The 16,458-nt window shown below is 50.3% G+C and overlaps 1 protein-coding gene across 6 annotated transcripts in view; it reads right to left on the reverse strand.

Moving 5' to 3' along the window:
• The window catches only part of LOC110307790 (core histone macro-H2A.1), a 62,842-nt gene extending 50,609 nt beyond the window's left edge, over positions 1–12,233 (reverse strand). For 3 of the 6 annotated variants that reach the window (XM_021180009.2, XM_021180008.2, XM_021180005.2), the window contains exons 1-2: positions 12,044–12,232; positions 5,039–5,243 (exon numbers count right to left, since the gene is read on the reverse strand). In XM_021180009.2, the coding sequence (XP_021035668.1) occupies positions 5,039–5,210 (172 nt within the window). In that variant the 5' untranslated portion in view covers positions 5,211–5,243; positions 12,044–12,232. Of the gene's footprint in view, positions 1–5,038; positions 5,244–11,342; positions 11,504–12,043 lie in introns of those variants that run through there. The other 3 variants (XM_021180007.2, XM_021180006.2, XM_029468282.1) reach the window with 3 other exon arrangements.
• Between the last annotated feature and the right edge of the window lie 4,225 nt (positions 12,234–16,458).

Consider the following 16,458-nt stretch of genomic DNA (forward strand, 5'->3'; position numbering starts at 1 on the left):
TCTTGGCCTGCTACATCAGAGCTGAGGCCTAGGCCTGGAGAGACCTAGGTGGGTGGATCAGCTGGAAGAACAGCAAGTCACAGTAGACAGGACAGCTCCTCTTACCATGCTTAGGGGATGTGGTGACCCAGTCGCCTCAGAATCCAACCTCCCGGAACTCGGCAGGCCACTTCTGCCTCAGCCTTGTAACTCACTGTTGGCAGGGACTGTGATGCTCACCACAGAGACTGTAAAGCAGCCCAAGGACCAGAGCGAAGGGTGAAACTGTCACCTCAGCAGGATCTACAGTCACCCGGGAGACACCCCTCTGGGTATTTATATAAGGGAGCTCCTATATTGGGTTAATTACGGTAGGAAGGTCCACCCTACAGCCTATGGGCTGGTGTCCCAGGCTGAGTGAAAAGGGGGCTGAGTGAAAAGGAGAGAGCAAGCTGGGCGTCAGCACTCACATTTCCTGACTGTGGACAGTGTGAGCAGCTCTCTCCCTCTGCCACCAGGCCCCTGCTAGGGTGGACCCTACCTTCAAACTGTGAACCCAAATAAATGCGCCTTCCCTCATTTTGTCAGTGTCCTGTCACAGAAACAAGAAGACTTAACCAATACGGCAGGTTGTAGAGGGACATCCTTCCTGCTCCATAAGGCGCTACAGTTCTATGGGTCCCTCGTGTCCAGCAGACGCTGGTTCATCTTTCAAATGGACATCCCCAGATCCACCCCAAGGCTGCTGCCATCGTTTAAGTCGGCAATCTCCTTGTTGAGAAGGAGGGCAGGGGACCAGACATGCAGAGATGGTTTAACAATGTCCTCTGGGAGACATTTCCTGGCGCCTGCTCAGTCCCACTTCTGCCTCACAGTCCTGTCTCATCACAGCCTGTCACTGACCTGCACCTGTTCCAGACCAAAGTTCTCTGGGGTGGAGGTGGGCTGGCATCTGTACCAGACCTATCACAGGCCACAGAGGCAACCTGCTAGATGAATGAGCTCTCTCTCTCTCTGGCACCTGCCCTGCGTCACGGCACAATCCCTGAGGCTCATTTGAAACAGACCCCCATGCTGGCAAAAGGCTGGTCTTTCTCCCTCTTGTATGGCTTTCTTGTATGGCTTGAACGTGGGGCTAGCACCTGGTGAGTGTGTCAGGTGTGGGGAAGCTGAGGACTGAAACTTCTCTTAGCTCTTACAGTATGGCCTGACGCCAGGGCCCTCCTCAGGTCTAGCGTGGCATCTCCTTCCTACCCGCTAAGGCTTTCCCTGACAGTGAGTCTCCAGGCCCAGGGCTGATCAGGCCCCTCTTTGCTTTGTTTATGCCTGCTCTGCACTTACTTAATCTGGATAGAGCTCCATAGAGCATAGCACCTTAAACAGTCAACAAATGTGCAAGATAAAATGAAAACAGCCTTCAGCCAAACAAAAACAAAACACAAAGAGGGTTTGGTCCACCTCCTTCTCACTGAGGGCTCCAGAGCAAGACTGAGAACAGGGAGACACCTCAAACTTCCAGAAAGCCATGCATGTCACACTCCGGCCCCAAAGACTGAGCACGGCAACCTTCCGAGAATGGTCACAGTGCACACGGCACTGTTCTGAGAGAGGCTTGCTGGACATGGCCCCCCGAGTTCATATGACTCTTCTCCATGAGGAGATGATACAGTGACCTCACGGATGACAGCGCAGCTCTGACAACTCTGGATACACCCCTCCCATTACTTATAATGGGCAGCATCAGGAGATGTTCATGCCAAGGCTAAAGCTGTAAGCAGGCAGCTACAGCGTGGATCCAGCTAGCATCGTGGAAGAGCCTTGTAAAACATAGCTGATGCTGGGTAAAGAAAGCCTCTGGGCTGCTTCCCAGCCATAATTGCAGGCCGCTCTTGCTGAGTTAGTCCATTGTGAGCACCATCACGAATGACCAGAGCTCAGAGGGACCAGGGTAGGTACAACAGGGTCAAGGTCTCCATGCAGAAAGATATTCACCTTGATCTCCTAAGTACTGAGCTCAGACTCACAGTGAGACAAGCAAAGCCAGGGACTTTACAGATGCTTGTGTGGCAAATGGTAGTGGCTACCTGTGATACTGGAGCAATGACGCTGTCCCCCACACCTCACCAACACCACAGAGGACGCCATAGGGAAACAATGAAAACTCTCACTGCATTTAACCTCGTGAGAGTGTCTGTGAGCTCCCTGGTAGCAGGGGCAGGGTGATATTAGGAGGCCAATACTACAGCTTCCCCATCTTAAGCCAAGGCAGCCCCTCTGGCACTCAAATAGCTTGGAATTAGTGGGGCGGGGATCACTGTCTCCATTTGAGCTCTAAGGAAAGTGGGCCCAGGAAGGGTAAGTGACTCACTCCAGGTCACAATGCATTTGGACTGCTCTGTGGAACTAGAGTTCTCTGCTTTCTATCCAGTCACTCTGCCTGCCTCTCTGGCTGATTGCCAGCGGTATCTGTCGCTTCGGGTATCAACCTGATACACCTGGGAAGAGGGAAAAGGGAGCCTCACCTAAGCGACTGACTCCAAGGACTAGCCTATGGGCATGTCTGTGGGGCATTTTCTTGATTTCTAATTGATGGATGAGGCCCAGCCCACTGTGGGCGGTACCATTCCTAGATAAGTGGGTCTGGGCTGTTTAAGGAAGGTAGCTGAATCCAAACCTGGAAGCAAGCCAGCAAGCTCTATTGCTACTCATGTCTCATAATGCAATTAAACTGCTTACTCCTGTCGTGCTGTCCCTTGAAGGATCACAATTTTGTAATCGAAATAAACTCCTTCTACCAAGCTGTTTGGGCAAACTAGGATGCTGGGTACTCCACCTCAATTCTAGGCCTGTTTCCTCATCAGTAGAGTGAGAAGCATGCCTTGCTCACACCTTTCTCATGGGTGAGCATACATGCCAAGCAGGAAGTCTAAAGTCCCCAGATGTGTGCAAACCCTCACGACTCCAACAGAAAGAATGACTACTTTCCAAAGCTTGATGATCCTGAGACTGTCACCTCCCTCATGACTGTGTCTGCTTCAGGGAGACCTGAGACTTGCTGTGGTGAGAGGTGTGGGCAGTCCGGAAGCAGCCCAGCAACCCTGCTACTGGCTGTGCAGGTTTACGGGGTACCCTATCTTGCTAAATCTCTTCTTTCTCTTAGAGGAGACAGCCACAAGAGTCAGGAGAGCTCCGTCCTGGCACCCAGGAAGGTCACCCAAGTAATCAATGCCATTCCTAAAGACAGCAGCATCTGGGGCCTTCTTAGAGCCCCTTAAAGGACGTGTGCAGACCAGGCAAGACTTTTATGCTTTGAGGCCTGCTTTTCTCCTCACTAAAAACAGGGGCAGTACCTGTCCCTGCACAGCCTGTCTCCATGATGGGGACAATATAAGGTCTGTGGGAAGGGCCACAGGTCTCTGAGAAGTGGCAGATTCCTAGACTAGGACAAGGAAAGCTCACAGTGAGACTAAGGTGTCCCACCGAGCTGAAACACAGGAAAGCCATGGGGCCATGGACCAGGAGTGTAAGATCCAGCTCTCCTTCCCTGGGGGTCTGTCTGAGCAGTAAAATGAGCAATGGCATGAGTTACACACCCAGTCAAGCACTCATGAGCCAACACTGAGAGCACAAAACTTATGAAGGGAGGGGCAGGGGAGGAGGGAGGGGATGAGCACCTGATCAACAGAAAAAAAAAGCCACCTAGGAAATACAGAATAAAAGAAATGAGACGCCGGGCGGTGGTGGCGCACGCCTTTAATCCCAGCACTCAGGAGACAGAGGCAGGCGGATTTCTGAGTTCGAGGCCAGCCTAGTCTACAGAGTCCGTTCCAGGACAGCCAGGGCTACACAGAGAAACCCTGTCTCAGGAGAGAGAGAGAGAGAGAGAGATCTATTTCATAACCACTATGGGTTTCGAGGTCATCCTCAGCTCTTTAGAGTTTGAGGATAACTTGGTGTTATAGTTTGTATATGTTCAGCCCAGGAAGTGGCATGATTGGAAGGTATGGTCCTGTTAGAGTAGGTGTGTCACTGTGTGGTGTGGACTGTAAGACATTCATCCTAGCTGCCTGGAAGTCAGTATACTGTTAGCAGTCTTCAGATGAAGATGTAGAACTCTCAGCTCCACCTGCACCGTGTCTGCCTGGATGCTGCCACGTTCCCGCCTTGAAGATAACGGACTGAATCTCTGAACCTGTAAGCCAGCCCCAATTAAAACGTTCTTATAAGAGTTGCCTTGGTCATGGTGTCTGTTCACAGCAGTAAAACCCTGACTAGGACACCTTGGCTGCATGAGATTCTGTCCCAAAAATAAATAAATTATTCAACCCCCCAATCCTTGTTCAACATAACCACCATGATCTCGGGCCTCTCTCTCTGTCGGATCGTCCTAGGAGACTAGAGACCTCGGGTGAAAGAGTACTGTGGAGATGTGCAGATGCCACTGCGGCTGAACAAGGGACATGACGAGCCCACACCAGGTGCAAAGGAACCTTCGACACCACCCCTGCCTCACCTGGAAGGCAAGGCCTAAGTCCCCGATCGTGAGAGCAGCCCCGGACCAAAGGACATCGAGCACAGTAGCTGGCACAGGTACTTTAAAGCATCGGTGCTACAGAAGACTTGAAAACAACTGAAACCTAGAGAGTCCCTCGGGACTAGGCAAACCTGATGGACTCGCCAACCTGAGATACTGAAATGGATCCTGAGTTGAGAAAGAAAGAAATCCAAAGTCATTGGTAACATTATTATGGTAACTCTGAGAAACTGAAAATGAGGTTCCTAACCGCCAGAAATACAGAAGATTCTGTGCACAGAAACAGTGTGTCTGTGTGTCTGTGTGTCTGTGTGTGTGTGTGTGTGTGTGTGGTGTTACTGAGTAATTGACATAAAATGTTAGCAACTCGTAAAACAGGCAAAAACAATTACTGTTCTATTCTGTGACTTTTCTAAAGGTTTAAAGAGATTCTCTAAGTAGGAAGAGATCCTGTTAGTCCTTGGAAAGCTCACAGACCCACCATACCCAAGCCATAGTGCCTGCCACCATCTCAGGAACACTCACCAGTCAGGTACTCCAGGACAGCAGCCATGTACACAGGTGCCCCCACTCCGATCCGATACTTAGGGTGGCCTTTCTTGATGTACCGAAGCATGCGTCCCACAGGGAAGATGACTCCGGCCTTGGCTGACCGGGAGGTCTTGGTGGATTTCTTCTTCCCGCCGCGGCTCGACATGGCGACAGCCCCAGAAATAGATCAGCGAGCTCACTGTGAAGGCAGGACACATGATCAGGACCACTGGAGTCAGCTCATTACCCCCTTTTCCAGGTATACCATGGTCTTTCCCTGGGAACAGATGACAGCCACAGCAGGCAGCTGCTGAGCCCACTGAGCCTGCAGTCAGTCATTGATGTGCTTGGCTGGAGCCGTCTGACCCTTGCAAAGAAAATATACAGCTTCGCACATTTTATCCTGTGACATCAATTTTATTAGTCACTTCCATTTAAATGTTATACTGACAATGACTTTTCTCAAGTGTCTCACTTTTAATGCCCCATGGTGTAAAATAAAGCAGGTTTTGAAAAATTTAAGCCTACAATGGTATTATTAAATAACCATAAAAACTATTGGACTTAGCATAATCTTGATTACTGCATCATTAATTCAACCGCTTAATTATTGCCAGTCTATACTGGGTACTGGTCTAGCAGATACATAATTCAATAAAGAATTTTTTCATAAAAGGTAATGATCTTTGTTGTTATGTTTTACATCTCTTTAACAATTTCATCTTTATGTTCTTGGGACTGGAATAATAAATCTGTAGTAAAATGGGAAGAAAACTGGGGCTTCCACCTAGAACGGGACATACAGCCAAGAGGGTGGGTTCTTACACTAGGACCCTGACCTGTGACAGGCAAGAACCAGATGTCACAGGCTGGTACCCCACCCCTTTCCGAAGGAGCAGCTTGTGGTCAGGGATGACTCCTTTAAGACAGATGCACAGACCAGCTGTCCCCCAGGAGACCTGCGAGTGTGTGTGGGCTGCCTCTGTGGACAGCAGTGTTTGCCAGAAGCCATGAGCACCAGGACCTGGCAAGTCCTATACACGCTCACTCTTTAAAGACTGACATCTCCCCCACCCCAACCCCCCCGAAAAAAGAAAATCTTTGGCCGAGCAGTGGTGGCGTACGCCTTTAATCCCAGCACGCAGGAGGCAGAGGCAGGGGGATTTCTGAGTTTGAGGCCTGGTCTACAGAGTGAATTCCAGGACAGCCAGGGCTACACAGAGAAACCCTGTCTCGAAAAACAAAAAAAAAAAAATTAAAAAAAAAAACGACATTCCTTCTGTTTCCCTCTCTGACAGAGTCTCTGTAACAAAATCCTTGTGATCCTGTGATCGTCAGTGTCCGAGTCCCACTGCTGCCACGGAAGGGGAAACATCAGGAAGGGTAACATACATTTTTCGGGACCAGGCCTGAAAATGGGCACACCGCTGCTGATCTGTCAGCATTGAGCAACACATCTGCATGTAACTGCTGGAGGGGTTGGGGAAGTTCACTCTGGCCATCTGCTCCAGGGGGTATGGTGGGGCATGTGACAAACCAGTTTGAAAGCTAATTTTGAACCCTGGTCTGAGTGGCAATCACAGTATAACCTGTGTCCTACATTGCAGCCTCATCTGAAGGGAGGACAGGTCCCCATCCTGGACACAGTGACTTCCCAAGCAAGCGCTCAGCCTCTTGTCGGGCACCACTGACAAGCCATACTACTTGGCCAGAGAAGTATGTCTGTCCTTGCCAGGTTCACCATCCAGGAGGGCGTCCTATTCCATTACCCAGAAGGATAGGACCCCAGACACTTTAAAAGGCACAAAGACAGTACCTAGTTACCACTGCGTGCTGGCCACCCCTTTGCTGTTACCAGGCCAGGACCTGAAGAATCCACCCACTCTAGGAGATCTCTGAGCCACACCCTCTGTGCTGTGTGTTTCAGTATCTGAGGCTTCCTCTAGCATCCCATCCAGGTGTTCAGAGGACAGAGACTTAATCTGGCAATGTGTTGGAGGAGGTACCTTTGGAAAATGATTAAGATTAGGCAAAGACAGGGTCTCCACGATTGAACTGTGGTGGCTTGAAAGAAGGAAAAGAGTTTTAAGACAGACAAGACACACGCACGCACACATGCACAGATGGATGCATGCATGCACGCAATTCCTGTATCATGCCGTGTGATGCTCTACACAACCTCAGGACTCTTAACAGGAAGGAGGCCACTGCCAGATGTGGCCCCTCAACCTTTTACCTCCACAACCCCTTCTATAAAACAGCCTGCCTCGGATATCTCATCATGGTACCAGGACATACGGCCTCACTCTGCAGCTCCTTCATCTCTACACTGAGCACAGCGTGTGAGCTGGAGAAAAAAGATCGTGAGAAGAGGCATTCTTCAACTGTAAGCTGCCCGACAAGCAAGGTGTGGCTACAGAGTACGGGTTGTCCTCATAGCACAGATGGAGCCTGAGAGCTGCTAGGCTGGTGAGGACTCGGTGAGAGGGGCGGACAAGACAGGCAGTCCTGAAGAGAGTGCTGTAGGGCAGCTCCTGAAGGGAGTACTGTAGGGATGTGCCTCAGGCTCACCACTCCTGAACCACCTCCTTCCCACTCCACCCTTAGTCCCACAGTTCCCTAGAATCACACACCTTTCCCAGACCTGCTGTCCTACCTTGTGGTGCCTGTGCCTTCTATGACTGATACAAGCCCATCAAAGAGCTCCCTGTGATGGAATCTGCTATGGCTGTGTTTTCTGTCCCTACTGACATCCTGGCTAGGCTAGTTCTGCTGAACAAAGTCCTGATGGCCCCAGTCTTCTTATTCCCAACAACTACAGCTTCCTTTCAGACTGACTCAGTTAGTCCTGATAGAGCTCCAGGGACCCAGAAATCAATCAATCAATCAATCCTTATATAATAATTTCCCTCTGGGAGCCGGACGGTGGTGGCGCATACCTTTAATCCCAGCACTTGGGGGGCAGAGGCAGGAGGATTTCTGAGTTCAAGGCCAGCCTGGTCTATAGAGTGAGTTCCAGGACAGCCAGGGCTACACAGAGAAACCCTGTCTCGAAAAACCAAAATAAATAAATAAATAATAATAATAATTTCCCTCTGCCAGCTCCCCCTCTAATACATTATATGCATTGATCCTTTTCAGTTCTATATTCTCTTCAAGTCCCTTTCCAATCCTCCCTTCCAACCTGTTCACCATTCTAGATTTATATGTATCTGCCCTCAACACTCGCTACACTGTATCACCGACACCTGGTTTCTTAGCTGCCTTGGTGTCCCAAACCAATTTGCTCCATTCACCACTGTAGCCTTACTTGCTATTTTGTGGTTGTTCGGTTGCCATTCCAATAAGCCAGTTCCCACCAGCGGAGAACAGAGCAGCATGTCCAAAGGCCAAGGACTTACAGCCATGGCTGGTGGGGTATTGGTCTGGAGCCTTTTCTGGGATTATCCCTTAACACCCATTTGTGAAGACCCATCTGTCAAGTTGCTGTGAAAGCTGAGACCATCAAAAGTCAGGGAGTTTGTACCACCTTAGGAGTTCCCAGGAAGAAAAGGTCCTGATGGCTGAGAGATAAGTCACACAAAGGATTATGGCTGTGGCCATCTTTGATCCTGTTTACCTTCCCTCTCAGCACTGTCTGAGTAATTCCAGCCAGAGGAAACTGGTGAGCCCAAGATGGTGGAGCAGAGACAGCCTTTCTCAGGGGTGACCAATATTTTCACCTGTACAATGAGAAGCCGGCATCTACAAAAGTTCTGGGCTGCATTCATAGGTGTCCTGGGATGCATACAGCCCGCAGGTTGTAGGCTGTACATGGAACCAGTCAGGGCACTCAAACCAGGGGAATAATCAATTCTGAAGCCTTCATCATCTAAGCTACAAATATATGCATACCCATTCTAAAGGAAGGTATTGGTTAGGACTACTAGGGAGTTGCATCAGAGAACCTGTATATGTGTGGAGGAATCTCATCTGTAAGTGTCCAAACACTGTCCGTGAGTCCCACCTGCTCTATTCCCTGCAGCTGAATGAATGTCTGTATCCATGTGCATGCCACCTTCCTTGTCTACTCTGACCGTAAAGGCAAGGCAGAGGCAGTCCGTTCTGCAGGGGAGGATGGTGATTCTGTCTGCAGCAATCTCCATTTACTTCTGTCCTGCTAGAATATCAGCACTGGCACTGCTCTTATGTCCCCAGGGGCATGTGGCTATGCTGCACAAGCCAAGCTGCACTGTGACTGGCTCGGAACAGGAACCAGTCCTTGTACTCTAGTCGGTCAGGAAGAATTTCTCCCCATCCATCAAACGCTAAATCACAGAGTGAGCCGTCTACAACCAAAGGAGGGGCTGCACACAGAAGAGATTGGGGCACATGGACGGACAGACGCTGCTCATGCCCCACTTCTAGTGGTGGAGGAAAAGCAAACCCCAAACCCAAGTGCCACTCGCAAGCAGGAAACGGCTTGTAGCTGGGGCCTGACTGCACTGTACTTCCTGAGCTCTGTGGAGGGACTGGTCCTGTACTGTAAAGGCAGCTTTGCCACTATCTCCTCCCCTTCCACACCCCTGGTAAAGACAGCTCCAAAAAAAGTTTTTAAAAAAAGCCATTAGAAGAATATGTGACCTTAAGAGAGCAAGAGCCCAGCCAGGCCAAGTATCTGGAAGCTTCCAGGTATTTGCTACACAGGAATCCCAACTAAGAGTGAGTAGGCCTGACCACTGCTCTCTGTCTCCTCTCTTGCTCAAATCCCAGGGGGTTCCTGGCTGCTCTTAGGATCAGCTGTGGTTCTGATGGGATTCCGTGGAGTTTCCCCTGTCCTCGCCTGACCCTGCTACCCTGAGCCTCTAGCTTTCCTTCACAGGTTATCTTCTACAATTGGCACACGTGGTTTCTCCGGCCTCGGTCACGTGCCCCCATCTGTCCTCCTTTGGCCAGCAAACTCCCCCCTTGATCTTTCCAAGGCAGATGGAGCTCAACCCCACTTACACAACTGTCCCTCCTCTACTGATGTCCAGCCAGCTCTCCAGGACAGGGCCTGGCATTTCTGGCTCATGATTATTTCCTAACCCCAACATAATCACCTTTTGGGACATACTAGTAAGACACCAACCAGGCAGGGCTGCTCTCAGCAAGCAAGTTATAGGACTCTTTGGAACGAAGAGTTGATCCACTTAGCTGCACTTAAAGGAGCTGTAGCAGGAGCCCCCGCCCCTAAGCCTACAGAATGAAGTAGGTGGGTTTAACAGGTAAGGGTCCACCTCAGCCCACCCCTTCCCATTTCATATTTCATTAATGGGCTCTGAAAAGCCCATCAAGGGCCAAAGGCTACTGCAAACCTCTGAACATCACATACAGACTAGTAGTTTCTCTCTTTAAATATATCTTTCATCAACTTGGGGCACCATCAGCTCCAAGCTTGTCCCTAGGGGAGGCAGGAATGGCTTTCTAGGACCTGAGAAAATGGCAGACTGAACTGTACCACTCCCTAAAGCTGGCCCACGTAGTAGAAAGTAAGCCAGTAAGGAAGTTATCATATGTGAATTTCCAGACCAATCTCAGTGTGATACAGTGTGAGCTCTCCCTGCCTGGTGAAAACTATGACCTAGCTCGTAGCAAAATGAGAAAGAGGGAAAGTCTAAAGTCTCAGGAGACTCCTCATCCTTAAGGGGAAAAATCCCCACAAGTTGAAAAGGTTGATCGAGTCAGAGGTTGTATGTAAGCCCAGTTGCTGTTGCTCAATTGGTCAATTGTGGACAAGCTGTAGTATCCAGTAGTGAGTATGAGGTGTCCATTTCAGAGCTAATGGCAACTGTGACTACACACTTAAGGTGAACCTACAGGAAATTTAGTTGGGTTTGGACTTTTGTCTTCCACTCCAGCACAGACTTTCAAAACTGGGACTCCATACTGCAGAGTCTACAAACAAAACACTTCCTCTCTTTTAACAGTAAAACCTCAAACCACAGAGGTGTCAGTAAGAGGGAAACCGAAGAGGAGAACCCCTCTAATTGTCTATTCTTCTAAGCTGTTTTATTAGATCATTAAAATCTTACAAAGACTTCATAATGATTGTAATTGTAGGAGCCGAGATCTGCCTCAACTGCTTGTTCAAAAGTTACACCGTCAAACCTAGAAAACACTTTCCCCTGCATTTCTTCAAAGACTCTTTCAAGCAATCTTCTGCCCAGCAGTGAGATATCGGTGGTCTCTGCAGGAGTGGGCGCTGGGCTCAGCGTCTTGCACACCTGTTGTCAGGTGACACCGCCAGCAGCATCCCGTGCCTCCCATCTCTACTCACCCCACCCCCAGAGACTCTCTTCTCAGCTGTCCCTCTGCGCGCGGGGAGCCTCCAGTCTTCCGGAGTCACCTTAAAAATAACACCTCCCCAGCACAAAGCAAACAAAAGGCGAGCAAGAGCCGCGGGGCTTCCATGGCTCCTCTCCAGCCCACCCCGGCCTGGGATTCCGTCCGCGAGTAGTCCCCAGGCCTCGCCTGCTCAGGCCTCGCGGCGGGTGCCCCACCAGCCGGCCTCACAACGGCCCGTGGCTCGCGCCCCACTTTATTGTGCCCGGGAGGGCACGCGCGGGCCGGCGGCGCACGAGCAAGTAAACTCTGAGCACAGCAGCTCCGGGCCCGGGCGGAACGGCCGGTCACGACCTCCGGGCCTCGGTGCCCTCGGGCCCACGCCATCCCTGGCTCTCCCTCCCGGGCAGAGGGGGAGACCCGATCAGCCCCTTGCCCACAAAGCGCCCCGGCGGGGGCAGGGGTGCGTCTCCGAGCGAAGTTGGTTTCCGGGTTTGCTTTCCGAACAAAACCATCCGGACCCGCGCGCTGCCCCGGGCAGGGCCTTGGCGGACTCCGGGCGACCCGAGGTCCGAGAGTAACCGCCGGAGCTTCCCCGGCGCCAGGCAGCGCCCCGCGCGCGGCGGCAGGCGGGCGCGCGGGGCCCGGACGGGGCGGACCGGCAGCCTGCGGCTCCGAGGCCCGCGCGGCACTTACCGGGCGGCTGTACAGTGAGGGGCCCGAGGCCGGTCGGCCGCTTGCGCCGGTCCGCTCCGCACTCCTGCCTGGCCGCCCACGCCTCCTCGCTTCCCGCCCGCGCGTCCCGCGCTCGCGCCCTCCGCCCGGCTCCGCTGGAACCAGTGAACTGGAACCACTCGCGGCGGCCCCGGGATTCCCACAATGCACAGCGCGCCGCTCGTCACATCCCTTCCCGGCCTCGCGCGTCCGGCCACCCCTCCCCGCGCCACTCGGCGCCCCGGCCTTGACCCCGGCCTGCGCCGGGCCGCGGACGACAACGACGCCAGCCTCAGTTGCACCCAGGCCTTGGCGCTCTGCGACCCCCAGGCATCGGTCTGCGCGCCAGAGCTGCAGGGGTCGGGCCTCAGAAAGATGCCTGTCTGTAGCGCGCCTCTGCAAGAGTCTGCTGTGAGCACCTACTGTGTGTCTGGTGTCGCCTTGTCCCCAGTAGCGTCGTCCACAAAGAGGGAGGATAGTACAATTGCTGTTACCAGGGATCTTCTGCCCGGTCAGCACCAACTCCGCGCCTCAAGCCGGCCCCCTGTCTTTAAATACAAGGACTTGTCAGGCAACTGTGTGCTCCAGGATCAGCTGCTGCAGCTCAACTCCCTTGATCAGTGGGATTCTACAGAGCTGGCCTCAAAGTCTGGTCTTGCTTTGCTAATGGAATCGGTTAGCTACCTCCACCAAGCAAACGTTTGTTGACTTCTGGCTCCAAGTGGAGACTTACTGATTTAAACAGTGATACTTTTATTACATATTAAGGTGGTGGGGTGGGTGTCAGCCAGAGAAAACTAAAGACTCTCCTTCAGGCCCAGGCTACACTAGAATATTAGTAGGTTTTTGGTTTGTGACCCTTTAACAGCAGGGCCATCTCTCCAACCCTTGCGCATTTTATAGACACAAAAAGCATTGTCTAAAGCCCCTGGCCCATGCATTCATTATTTCAAATAAATATCTGGGACATTCTGCACACCATGCATAAACTTGAGTGTAGTTATGAAATGGTAAACAGAACTGGCAACTCCCACCCACCCCACTCCACCCTACCCCCACCCCGATTTCCTGGAGCTTACAGTCTGGTGGGAAAAGAAAGGCAAGAGACAAAGGAATCACACATTACAGAGTATAAATTCTCAGAGGAAACAAGGTAGGAAAAAATCCTAGGAAAGATAAGCAGGGGTGTATTTGGTAGTCTTGAGGCTGAAGAGATGGGTGGCTCCGTGTATAACAGCACTTCGTGCTCTTGCAGAGCATTCATTTGTGTAGTCCTGATAACTCCACTCCGGGGGGGGCTCCAGTGCCCTCTTCTGACATCCATGAGTACCAGGCACCATGGGGTGCACATACACACAAGTAGGCAAAACACTCAAACACACAGAATAAAGTCCATCTAACCTTTTAAAAAGAGTGAGTTTCAGTAAGAAAGAAACATTTCCGGAAAGGCCTGAAGGAGTAGAGGGAGCAAGCAAGCCATGGAATGGGTACTGAGGAGAAGGACTATTCCAAACATGAAACTCTGAGACAGGAGCATGTCCGAAACTATTATGGGCTGGAGTATGAAAACGAAGTCCAGAAAATGGAGGGTCAACTGTTGGATTTCTTGTCACTGTAGCAAATTAAAGGAACAATTTAAAAGAGAAATGTTTTTATTTTTGACTAAATTTCAGGTTTCAACCCATAGTCCATGGCTCCAATGATTAGGCCATATTGGAGAACAGAGCATCAAAATGGCAGAGTGACAGAGGCTACTCACCTCATGGCAATCAGGAAGCTAAGGGAGGGAGTCAGGACAATATATACTCCAGTGATGGGCCCTCTGTAACCTAACTCCTCCCACTAGGGCTCGCATCCTAAAGTTTCCAAGATGTCCTCAAGTAGTGTAACCAGCTAAAGACCATGTCTTCAGTGAACTTGAGGTAAAGGTGGGCATTTCATTTTCGAGCCATGATATCTGCTCGTGGGTCCTAAAGGCTCAGGATCATCTCAAGAGTTTCAGTGGTCTTGGTTATTTTCAACATTGTTCAAACTTTCAAGTCTAAAACCTTGAGACTCCAGGCAAACTCTTTCAACTGTGAGCCCCTAGAGCTTCCTGATGCTGTGACCCTTTAATACGGTTCCTCACGTTGTGGTGACCCCCCGCCCCCAACCATAACATGAGTCTCATTGCTACTTCACAACTGCAATTTTTCTACTGTTATGAGCCATAGTGCGAATATCTGACACTCAGGATGGCTGATAGGTAAACCCTGGGAAAGGGTCATTTGACTCCCAAGGGAGTCATGACCCCCAGGTTCAGAAGCACTGCCCTATAGAATTAAAAAGCCACTTACATACTTCTATCATGCAATGGCTTGGAACAAACTCTTCTGTTCTGAACGGGGAGAAGGGGAGCATTGAGAGGAGGGATGAAACAAAAGTAAGACTGGAACTCACCATGTCTGGGATCCGGGACAAGGTGAGTTGCTCACTGTAAACCTGGCTAAAAGCATTGAGTGACAGCCATGCTACACTTCCATACTGCAGCGAGTCCTCCTCTATCAGATCTGTTAATTGTTTAAACTCAGTCCCCTATGTCTCAGGATACAGACAACATGTCATAAACCTGGGCTCAGTCTCCTGTGAAGTCATTGTTCTCGACTGAAAGCTCACAGGCACAGTGTGTACTGTCCACATTCCTTTCCATTCTGGGCTTCTGGGCTCCTACCAGAACCATCTCTTAAATTCTGCTTACAGGGCTAGACAGTTGGTTCAGTGATTAAGAGCACTTGCTGTTCTTTCGAAGGACCCAAGTTCAATTCCCAACAACCCACCAGGAGGCTCAGCACTTCCTCAGGCACCAGGAATGCATGTGGTACACAGGCACAGGTGCAGGCAGAGCACTCATATGGATAACATGAATCTTTAAAAGATTTAAATTCTGCTTCCGAAATCCTAGGACTTGTCCAACCCACATCATCAAACTCTTTATAATTCCTCTCACAGGCCAGGTGGAAAGACATCTAAACCACATAGTACTTCTCATATACTACTGTCCCAGCTTGGTCATAGCTTTATTGTTATTGTTATTATTATCATTATTATTATTATTACCAAATAACTGAAAGAAGAAAATCAAGAGAGGAAAGCTTTATCCAGACTCACAATCCCAGAGCATCACAACCAGTGTGCATGACGGCGCCCCTCACATCACAGTGCCTGTGATGCAGAGAGAATATGGGCTTCTTCTGGCTTTCTCCTCCCCTTTTCAGTCCCAGCCTGTGGTATGGTGCCACCCAGATTCATGGCAGATCTTCCTTGTTAATTATTCCTTTCAAAGAAATACTTTACTAATCTGGATGCCTCTTAATCTATTTGCATTGGCCATCAAGATAAGCTGTCCCGGGGACTTGACAGGGGGACAGCTGGAGAGATGAAAATGCTTTGAATTCTGAGACACAGTGCTCAAGGCGCAGGGGTAGGGAGTTTAAGGGAAGCCACAGGCTGACCTCTGAGTCCCTGGGAGGTGAAGCTGGAGCCTGCAGTCTCCTTGTACCATCTTCAGTCCTGGGCCTCCAGTGTGCTATCCACACAGACTACAGTAAGAATACAGTAGCGCTCTTATTCTAGTAAATACAATAAGCCTCCCCTAAGGCTCTGCCTTCACCTCACACTCTGCTCAGACCCTCCTTCTCAGAGACCTGTTCTCTTCCCCGGCTGGCTCAGGGACACACACCAGCTGCTCCTATTAATTTTTAAAGACTGTGATTCTTTTTTTCCAACTGCAAGATAAATGTGTGCTCATAGTGGAAACTAGAAAAGTTAAAATGCTCAAAAGATTAAAAAAAAAAATCACTGTAAGCACTCCCTGGGAAAGAGTGCTGCTCGTCTTTGAGTGAGGGGCAGTTTGTGAAGTGAGACTGGCTTCCTAAATCTGTTTCCTATTACAAGTGTATGATTTCCATACCAGTGCTCAGCACCTGCATTTAAACTTAATGGTCCTTCGTGAGCATTTTACCAGCGAGTTTTCCTACAGTCACAGCTCTCAAACTATTTGGATTCAGAACCCCTTGGCACTCTTAAAAATTACGGACAACCCTGAAGAGTTCTTGTTATGTGAACATATACATTCACTAGTGAGGTCTAAGGATATAGCTGAGTGATAGAGACCTCACTTAGCAAGTGCATGGCCCAACATTCAAGCCCTTGCTCTCCCCCCTCCTAAATACCATTAGAAACTAAAACTGAGAAAATACTCAATGAAGTGTTCATTGAAAAGTGTTAGTGTTAGCATTTCCTCCAGGCTCCTTCCAAGGCTTACATAGCAGAGGCCACGTACAGATCTAGTTTGCTATAAAAAGAACTGTTTGCTCTCCCTCTCCCTCTCCCTCTCCCTCTCCCTCTCCCTCTCCCTC

The sequence above is a fragment of the Mus caroli genome, chromosome 13, assembly GCF_900094665.2.
Source record: "Mus caroli chromosome 13, CAROLI_EIJ_v1.1, whole genome shotgun sequence".
Lineage (NCBI taxonomy): Eukaryota > Metazoa > Chordata > Mammalia > Rodentia > Muridae > Mus > Mus caroli.